At 44.7% G+C, this 10,424-nt stretch overlaps 1 protein-coding gene across 7 annotated transcripts in view; it reads left to right on the top strand.

Annotated features, from left to right (window-relative positions):
- Positions 1-1,076: 1,076 nt before the first annotated feature.
- ENKUR (enkurin, TRPC channel interacting protein) overlaps positions 1,077-10,424 on the top strand; it is a 79,654-nt gene continuing 70,306 nt past the window's right edge. The window contains exons 1-2 of one of the 7 annotated variants that reach the window (XM_028826078.2): positions 1,077-1,190; positions 2,441-2,696. In XM_028826078.2, coding sequence (XP_028681911.2) covers positions 2,446-2,696 — 251 coding nt within the window. In that variant the 5' untranslated portion in view covers positions 1,077-1,190; positions 2,441-2,445. Of the gene's footprint in view, positions 1,191-1,248; positions 1,626-1,901; positions 2,117-2,440; positions 2,697-10,424 lie in introns of those variants that run through there. The other 6 variants (XM_028826080.2, XM_077946015.1, XM_077946011.1 and 3 more) reach the window with 6 other exon arrangements.

Genomic DNA, 10,424 nt, shown 5'->3' with positions numbered 1-10,424 from the left:
TGCCTTGTTCCACAATCTGCCCATGAACATTTAGTGAGTGTCTGTTATTGGCAGCTCCTGGTTAGGTAAAGTGGGAACAAAGATGGACATGGGAGAGCCCCGGTCCTCAAGTAATTCAAATCTGCTGGCAACTGAGTCACATCAGAGCAACTATGACACAATTTAATAATTGTCTACAGAGTGTGGTTTGGCACAAAGGGCTTCTCAATTGCCAGGGGGAACAGGAGAAAATCTCCAAGGGGAGAAATATTTGAATGGGGTTTTGATGCACAAGGAAGACCAAAGCAATACAGATTTGAGGGAGGAGCATTATAAGCACAGGGAATGACATGTGAAAACACAGGGGCCAGGCATGCTGGCTCACAGCTGTGATCTCAGTGCTGTGGGAGGCCGAGATGGGAGGATGGCTTGAAGTCAGGAGTTTGTGACCAGCCTGGGCAACATAGTGAGACCCCATGTCTACAAAAATTTTTTTTAAACACTTAGTTGGGCATGGTGAATGCACCTGTAGTTCCAGCTACTCGGGAGACTGAGGCAAGAGGATTTCTTGAGTCCAGGAGTTTGAGGTTGCAGTGAGCTGTGATGACACCACTGCACTCCAGCCTGGGCAACAGAGTAAGACAATGACTCTAAAAAAAAAAAAAAAAAAAAAAAAAAAAAAAAAAAAAAACAAGGCTGGGTGCCGTGGCTCACTCCTGTAATCTCAGCACTTTGGGAGGCTGAGGCAGGCAAATCACGAGGTCAGGAGATTGAGACCATCCTGGCCAACATGGTGAAACCCCATCTCTACTAAAATACAAAAACATTAGCCGGGAGTGGTGGTGCACACCTGTAGTCCCAGCTGCTTGGGAGGCTGAGGCAGGAGAATAGCTTGAACCCGGGAGGTAGAGGTTGCAGTAAGCTGAGACTATGCCATTACACTCCAGCCTGGGCGATAGAGCAAGACTCCATCTCAAAAAAAAAGAGCACAGAGGAGTGGGAAGCAAGTGCCTCTGGTGCAGGGGTGGAGCATATGGTGGGAAGGGGAGGGAGGTGATGGGAAGGGGAGGGAGGTGATGTGCAGGGGGATTTCCTCTCCTGGCCCTGCCTTTCCTGTCAATTTCGGGCAGCCCAGGTGACCAGGCCCTCTTCCACCACTGTGTGAGTCACCACCTGTCTCCTCCACCCAGGCCTGAGTGTGGCCGATCAAGGTACGTGCTGTTACTAACATGTTCCTCCGAACACAGCGTCAACAATTAGTAATGAATGAGGCCAGACCCCCTGTGTCACCGGCTGCCGGAAAGCCAGCTCCAGAGGTGCCATCAGCCCCAGCTCACGGCCAGGGCTTCCTTCCCAGCCATGCCTGCAGACAGGCTCCTGCTCCAGGAAATAGGACCACATTCTTAGGAGGGACATGCGGAGGGGAAAAACAGAAAGAAAAACTGCAGGAGGAGGCTGACCTAAGGCTGCCCAGACAGGGAGTGGCTGTGAAAAAGTCCAAGGTTTTCCTCAAACATTCCACAACGGTCTATAGACACTGAAAAAGCAGTGAGAGAGAAAAAGCCTTGAGAGAGAAACACAGGTGGAAAAGTGATAAGACAGCAACAAGTCCCACTTGCTCAAGAAGAGAAGGATTAGGCTTATAGGTAAGCAAGGAAGGAGTCGCTCCAAACAATGTCATGCGTGGGGTTCCAGGGAAATTTCTGTACAAAACCACATTAAACGTGAAGTCATCAAGCTGTTAGAAATGCCGAGATCCTGCTTTTAGACTGTGTAAAGTGACTAGTAAACGGCAGTTAGCTAGTAGTCGTTATCGTTATGTTATTTCTCTGTGCAAATACCCCCAAGAGACTCAGCCGGTTGCACACTTTCGCAGTCTGACTCAGCAAATATGTACTGGGTGACTTCCATGTGCCAGTAACTATCCTACATATAAAGACCATAGCAGTGAATCGCTGGGGTTTCTAACGCACCCATTGATGACGCATGGGTCACGCCTCAGACTAACTTATCAGACTGAAGAGACAGAGACGAAGGGAGAGAAGAACGTGCAGGCCTAGGTTTGGGGAAGGTGGGAAGTGCCTCTAGCTGCTGGAAGTCACCCACTACTGGGATGTCAGGTGGAGAAGGGCAGCCTGTAGGTTGGAGAGAGGAGAAGAAAGGGGTTGTTGGAAAATCTGAAGAGAAACATGTTGATTTTTCCCATTTTTGTTTGAGACTGGGTTTAGCCATAGCCAGCGTTTGGAAAACCACCTAGCTGCTCTGGTTATCCTGCCCAAAGGAAAAGTCACCCAAAGTTTGTAGATCACCGAAGTTTTTTCCTTTTTTTCCTGAAAATAGAAATGTCGGGGGTGGGGGGAGAACAGTAGGCTCAGGCAATGAGGAGCAGAAGGAGGGAGAGATTCAGTTTGTGTTGGGAGGTTCCACCTTGCCATCTGTGCACTGTTACTCCTCCTTCCAGAGCCCATGAAGCAAAATGGAACAGAAGGAGCTACACCCAACAGAGCAGGTGGCTGGAGGAGCGGCACAGGAAAGCCTGGGAGAAAGCTGATTTTCTATTCGGATGTGTCTGGCAGCATCAACCATACAGCTGCAAACCAGGATCGATTTCAGAGCTCACGGCCTGGCCACACGTGTCAGACACCTATGAACTTCTCATGGAGACTGTTCACCAAGAAGCATGAAGACAGCGCAGGTGACTGGAGGTGGCTCCCCAGGTAATACTGACATTCTTGTGCTCACAGGTTTTGCATCTGGGCAGCCAGCTTAATAGCGGGCCTTCGAGACATCCTTGTCTCATCTAAAGAAACATGAGGGCCAGGCGTGGTGGCTCATGCTTATAGTCCCAACACTTTGGGAGGCTGAGGTGGGAGGTTCACTTAGGGTCAGAAGTTCAAGATCAGCCTGGGAAACATGGTGAGACGTTGTTTCTACAAAAAAAAAAAAAGTGTTTTTAATTAGCTGGACATAGTGGCACACACCTGTAGTCCTAGCTACTCAGGAGGCAGAGGCAGGAGGATAGCTTGAGCCTAGGAGTTCAAGGCTGCAGTCAGCTATGATTGTGCCACTGCACTCAAGCCTGGGCAACAGAGTGAGACCCTTTCTCTAAAAAAAAAAAAAAAAATGCGGGTTTTCTATCATCTTTCCCTATGCACTGCTTGTGTGGGGTTTACCCTGCCAACAGAGTGAACTCTCTAGCATTCAGTTTAGGTTCAAGCACCATTCAAACTTTATAATTGAAGATGACAGAAACTGGAAAAGTTCCCTCTGGGAAAATGGCATCGTCTTTTTGGTGTATTTATGCTTATGTGGAGAGTATGTGGGGAAAGGATAATGTACTTCTTCAGTTTATTTGTAACTAAGGGACTTTCAAGTATTGTTTTTCTTCAGTAGACTTTATTTGTGAGGATGAGAACTGTGTTTCCTGCTGCGGATCTATTTGAGAAATTAGAGCAGTGTGGATCAATTTCCGGTCGCGGTATTCTTTGGCTCCCTGTTGGAGTGTGTGTTATGAGAATGGAGACCAGCATTCCTCCTCCGGAGCCTGTTCCAGCCCAGCCAAATTCCCCGGGAGCCTGGCACCCGGTCTGCTTACACAACACATTTTTAGAGTCTGAGTCATCCTCGGGTTTTCTTCTTGGTATCACATTGAATTCAACTCCACAGCATCCCATTACCTTGGCCTCTCCTTGTACAGACAGGTCGGCTTCACAGGCTTCCCAAGCACCCCGCCTTCAGGAAGCAGAGAAACCCAGGCAGATAAAAGGGTTGCATATATTAGACACCCACTCACCTGGGACAACCAGGGATTAGGAACAGCGATTATCATTCCCAACCCCAGAGAACGCACACAAGGCTGCCCGAGGCAACATGGTGAACCAACTCCAATTCATCCAGGAGGTTTTAGCCTCTCCTTATGTCAACACCAGCTGGCATAGTCTTCTATCCCCACTAAAATGTAATTTCTTTCCTTCTTTTTTTTTAGAGACTGGTCTTGCACTGTCACCCAGGCTGGAGTGCAGTGGCACCATGATAGCTCACTGCAGCTTCAAACTCCTGGGTTGTTCAAGCAATTTTCCCACCTTGGCCTCCCAAAGCTCCGGGATTACAGGCGTGAGCCACCATGCCTGGCCCTAAAATGTAATTTCATGCAACAAGTGCTTGCTAGCATTTTTTTTGGAGTGGGGAGGGCCCAGTGGGAGTAGCAGGCACTGGTCTGTGTGCTGGCGCTATGGTAATGAATGAAATAGGTGGGTGGGTCTGCTCCCTCATGGAGGTATTGAAAGCTGCCTTGATGTTTGTTATTTTTACCATATGAATTTTTTCTTTATGCTATATACAGATCTCCGTACATAGTATAATACTATACTAAGAAAATTAGGACAAGGTTGGGTGTGGTGGCTCATGCCTGTAATCCTAGCACTTTGGGAGGCTGAGGTGGGCGAACCACCTGAGGTCAGGAGTTGGAGACCAGCCTGGCAGACATGGTGAAACCCTGTCTCTACTAAAAATACAGAAATTAGCCAGGTGTGGGGGCGGGTGCCTGTAATCCCAGCTACTCGGGAGGCTGAGGCAGGAGAATCTTGAACCCGGGAGGCGGAGGTTGCAGTGACCAGAGATTGTACCACTGCACTCCAGCCTGGGTGACTAAGCGAGACTGCTTCTCAAAAAAAAAAAAAAAAAAAAAGAGAGAAAGAAAGAAAAAAGAAAATTAAGACAAAACAAACATCAATGAAGCATCCTCTTAAACAGAAAATTAGACTACAAAGGGGGAAACTACAATCTGAAGGTTGCACCAGTGCGGAGGGAAGTGGGCATCTGGTTCTTGGAGCAATGGGTTTGTATCTGAGTTTCAGGTGGGCCCTAGGTCTCCCCCTCCTTACTTTTTTTTTTTCTTTTTAAGATGGAGTCTCACTCTGTCACCCAGGTTGGAGTGCAGTGGCACAATTTCAGCTCACTGCAACCTCCACCTCCTGTGTTCAAGTGATTCTCCTGCCTCAGCCTCCCGAGTAGCTGGGACTACAGGCATGAGCCACTATATCCGGCTAATTTTTGTATTGTTCATAGAGACAGGGTTTCTGTTGGCCAGGCTGGTCTCGAAATCCTGACCTCAGGTGATCAGCTCACCTCGGCCTCCCAAAGTGCTGGGATTACAGGCATGAGCCACTGCACCCAGCCTCCCCCTTCTTACTAATTGGCCAGCTATAGGTCTCTCTTGTTGGCTATCTCTGTGTCATTTCTAATCAGTATGGGATAGATCAAGGGTGAGAACCAATTTTGCTCTGTTTAAAATTGAATGAGGCTGGACCCAATGACTCATGCCTGTAATTCCAGTGCTTTGACAGTCCAAGGCAGAAGGATCACTTGAGGCCAGGAATTTGACACCAGTTTGAGAAACATAGCGAGACCCCCATATCTACAAAAAACAGAAAATTTAGTGAGCATGGTGGTGCATGCCTGTAGCCCCAGCTACTCGGGTGGCTGAGGCAGGAGGATCACTTGAACCCAAGAGTTCAAAGCTGCAGTGAGCTGAGATCATACCACTATACATGGGTGACAGAGTTAGACTCTGTTCCACACCAAGCCAAAACAACAACAACAGAAACATCAAAAATTAAGCGATAGAGGACACGTAGAGGGAGGAAGGTGACAATAGCCATAAGACCTTCCTGAACCAGGAAGGAAACAGATTACTCGTGGACTCTGCGCATAAAGTGTTTCAACTGACAGGGGCTTCCTTCCTGCCACCCTCACCTCAGTCCATTCTTGGGGTTTGGCGTTACTGAGGCTGAGATAACAGAAGAGAGGCTTTTGTGATGTAACTTAAGACACTGTTTTATCATGATTTTATATATATATATAAAATTACTTTTGCACCACCATGCCTACATATTTATATATGTAAATACTAGGTAAAGTTTGCATTGTGAGATTTCCAGTGATCTGAAATAAATATCTAACTGCCCCTTCTCCAAGATTCCCTGGGCAGGGTCACTCAAACACAGGTGCAGGTTGCCTCTTAGACAAAAATGCTGGTCAAGAGGGCAAGAGGAATGGGGCACTAAAATTCAGCTACCAACACTATTGAGAGACAATGCCCTTTTCTGTATGTGCTTGATTGTTGAGTAAGGCCATTTCCTTACCCCACAGAGGTAGTGGTACAAGGGTGATAATTTTGACATGGCAGACTTAGCAGCAATAGCCTGATACTGACTTTTCCAGAATCTAGGAGTCTAGAAGCATTATGGAGCCAATTCATTCATTCGATAAAATGTTATTGTTTTTCAATAATGGGTCACCAAGCTAATACTAGTGTCCTTAATCTCCCCAACATTCATAGAAAAGAACTGAAGAGCTATTTAAAGGCATTGTGTGTACGTGTGTGTGTGTGTACCACAAGTGCAGAGGGTTGAGCTGATTACATATCTCAGTCCCTCACAGAGTGTTAGCTGTAAACCACACAAGGCATCACTGTGTTTTGATTTCTTCTATCTCATTACTTCACTCCCATTCCCCTTCCCTTTCCAGGCAGCCATTTTGATGACTTTAGTTTGTATCTTTGTGGATGTATACCATCTTGCAAAAATATGTGTTACTTTGGACAAATCAATTCTAAATTTATATACATTATGTACTATATGTCTCATTTTCTTTTTATTTTTTCTCACCAACTGCTATTAGTTGAGTCTTTAGAGGAGGAGGGATTTACTTCCAAGTAAAATGTGTCTTTCTGACCTTGGAGAAGAATGCTTTGACAGCAACTTTGATCTGGAGAGAGAGGAAACCAGTTCTGCTCCAGCTATGACACCTGTCCACAGACAGGTGCTCAGTGGGTATTGATTCCAGAACCTACCTGGATCACTTCCATAATGGCCACTCTTGGCAACATCCTAGCTGCAGGTGCCTGTCTCATTTAGACCAGGTCCTAGTGCTGAGTTTTGACTTTTCGGCACTTTGCCATTAATACACAGAACAAATAGCCCCTCTGTATTGACACCCAATGATATCACACAGGCCACTAGCCTTTGGGGACACCAGTCATTTCCTAAGAGTACATTAGGCACTAATGTTTCAGTATGTCTTGCAGTCCTTTACTCTTATTTTTATTAGAATTCTAGCCCTTCCAAAAATGGACTGCTGGCTTTCTAGGTATATTTCCCTCGAAATAACACCTGTCAATCACCTTATCTTCGTACCTACTTACAATTACTAAACACTAAGTACGTTCTCCCAACTCGAGACTTAACATCTGTACATTCTCTTTACCAAATGATTCCATAATGATAACTGATGAAGTTCTACCTTTTTAAAGCCTTCTCAAATCCCTAATTTTCTCAAAATATGAATGTGTCTTCCTGCATGCTCATAAGAGATGTTCCTAGTCCCTCTATAGAAATTTACATGACTGACCTGCATTGGAATTGATTCTGTGTGTGCTGTTTCCTTCCCACTGAGCTGAGAACTTCTGGGGTATGAGGCAGGTATTGTCATCTCTGTATATAGCCTATAATGCATGGCATATGAGTGATATAAGTGCTTCACAAAGGCACTGCTCATTGCAGAGCATGGGCTTTGATTTCCAACAGACCTGGATTCAAATTCTGACTCTATCACTATCAGGGTGAACTCAGGCTAGCTGATTAACCTTCCTGAGCCTCAGTTTTCTCATGTGTAAAATGGAGATAACAATATCTTGAAGGAGATAAAGAGAGTCAGGAATACAGTAGATACTCTAAATGGCCCTTATAATGACAATGATGGTGACGACCATGACAATGACAATGGTGCGACATTCTTACCCACTTCTGAGTATAAGCAATACAGTGCAACCCATGCCAGCAGAAAAAGATTGCAGAAGAATTTCATAGTCTTCTTCATACCTGGCATGCTGGAGTTGCTTCAGTTGCTGGCTTGAATTTCTCTAATGGAAAAGTAGATATTTGGTTGGTGCTGCAGGGATAAACAGATGCATTGTAACATTTTAAGGGTCTTCAGTAAAAGTATAAAGAGCAACTGAAAAGATACACAATGGAGCTTCACCATGTCCTTTCAGCCGTCACTCATAAAGGAATAGAAGGTATCCCAAATTTTAAAAATCCAAGATAATTTTTTGATCATTGCCATTTCTGTAGAATCTTCTGATTGTTGAAATTATCGTTCCAACTTCAACCAAATTTAGAGAGTCATCTGATGGGCAGTCCCTTTTTTTTTTTTTGGCAATTTGTTTCCTCCCTGAATGATGTATGAAATTTCATGTCTGTGGAGAGAGATTATACTACAGGGGAGCAACTTGGCATGTTTGGGAAGTATAGGCCTTTCACAGAGCATTGGGTTAGGGCTATTCCTGAGCCCAGAATGCAGGCCTTTAGACAGGAAGGAAAGTGGATAATACCAGTGAAAACTAGGACCTTTTTTTTTTTTTTCTAGAAGTGGCCTCTAGAGTAAATCACCCCTTATTTCTTCTCCCTGCTCAACTTTTGCATGCAAGCAAGATCAATGTAAAATAAACTTGATACTTGGCATTTAAATTGAAATGAAGTCACAAGAGGGCAAGGAGAGAGGAGAGAGAAGGGTGAGAAGGAAGGGCCATCACTGATTCTTGGTGATTTTAATGGGGGAATATGGTGGCATCATTGTGGGATATTTTAACAAAGTGACCACAGAACTTGGAATTAAAAGATTTAGATGTGAGTTCTGGCTCCTTCACTTAATAGCCAAGAGATCTTGAGATATTTACTCATCACTCAGAACCTCTGTTCCCCACCTCTAAAATGGAGAAAAAGAATAACCCAGCCAGGTGCAGTGGCTCACACCTGTAATCTCAACACTTGGGGAAACCAAGGCAGGCAGATCTCTTGAGCTCAGGAGTTTGAGATCTGTTTGTCAACATGGTGAGACCCTGTCTCTACAAAAATACAAAAATTAGCCGGGCACTGTGGCATGCACCTGTGGTCCCAGCTACTAGGGGGGCTGAGGTGGGACCTGAGCTGGGACCTGAGCTGGGACCTGAGCCTAGTAGGTCGAGGCTGCAGTGAGCTGTGATGGCGCCACTGCACTCTAGCCTGTGTGACAGAGTGAGACCCTGTCTCAGAAAAAAATAAAATAAAATGAATCACCCACATCATAGAAATGCTAGGGAATTAAATGAGGTGAGAAATAAGAGAGCACCTTCTGTATGAAGAAGGAAGGAAAGAAGGAAGGAAGGAAGGAAGGAAGGAAGGAAGGAAGGAAGGAAGGAAGGAAGGAAGGAAGGAAGGAAGGAATTAAATGAGATGAGAAATAAGAGAGCACCTTCTGTATGAAGAAGGAAGGAAGGAAGGAAGGAAGGAATTAAATGAGATGAGAAATAAGAGAGCACCTTCTGTATGAAGAAGGAAGGAAGGAAGGAAGGAAGGAAGGAAGGAATTAAATGAGATGAGAAATAAGAGCGCACCTTCTGTATGAAAAAGGAAGGAAGGAAGGAAGGAAGAAGGAAGAAGAAAGAAGAAAGAAAGGAAGAAAGGAAGAAAGAAAAGAGAAAAAGCACTATTCTATTTATTTATTTATTTGAGACAGAGTTTCATTCTTGTTGCCCAGGCTGGAATGCAATGGCATGATCTCCACTCACTGCAACTTCTGCCTCGCGGGTTCAAGTGATTCTCCTGCCTCAACCTCCTAAATAGCTGAGATTACAGGCATCCACCACCAAGCTCAGCTAATTTTTTGTATTTTTAGTAGAGATGGGGTTTCACCATGTTGGCTAGGCTGGTCTCAAACTCCTGACCTCAAGTGATCTGCCCACCACAGCCTCCCAAAGTGTTGGGATTATACAGACGTGAGCCACCATGCCCAGCCAGCACCATTCAATTTAAAGCAACTTTTTATCCCCAACCTTTCTACAATGAGCATGTGTTACATTTGCAGTCAGGAAAAGTTATATTCAGAAGTTAATATATGTGTGGCTTGGAGTTACCCAACCAGTAGTGACAATATAAAGGAATGCAGAATGATAAGCACCGATGTCAGGACATGACCACTGGTATAAGCAAGCAGCTGAGATTGAGAAGGATGCTTGGGGGCTCCAACCATATTGGTAAAGTTTACTTTCTCAAGCTGGGTGGTAGGTGCATGAGTATTTTTTTAAATTATTTTTTATGCCTTTTCATGTGTCTTAAATATTTTAGCATAAATTAAAAAAAATCAGTGCTGGGTAAAAAGATGTATGTACAACAATGCTCACTGCAGGGTTATTTACAGAATTTGAAATATTGACCAAGAATGGAAAATTCATTGAATAAATTATGGTACAGTAAAAAACCCAAAGGTAATATTGTTAATATTACTATTATTGCCCTATGAACCTGAAGTCACCTACTTTCATTGAGCTAGCTGCTGCATCTAACTATTTATGATAGAAAATTAGTGCCCATAGAAAGACAAATAGGGCAGGGCCTGACATATGCAAA

This window comes from Macaca mulatta, chromosome 9 (assembly GCF_049350105.2).
Source record: "Macaca mulatta isolate MMU2019108-1 chromosome 9, T2T-MMU8v2.0, whole genome shotgun sequence".
Taxonomy (NCBI): Eukaryota; Metazoa; Chordata; class Mammalia; order Primates; family Cercopithecidae; genus Macaca; species Macaca mulatta.
This window is presented reverse-complemented; position numbering and strand designations above follow the sequence as displayed.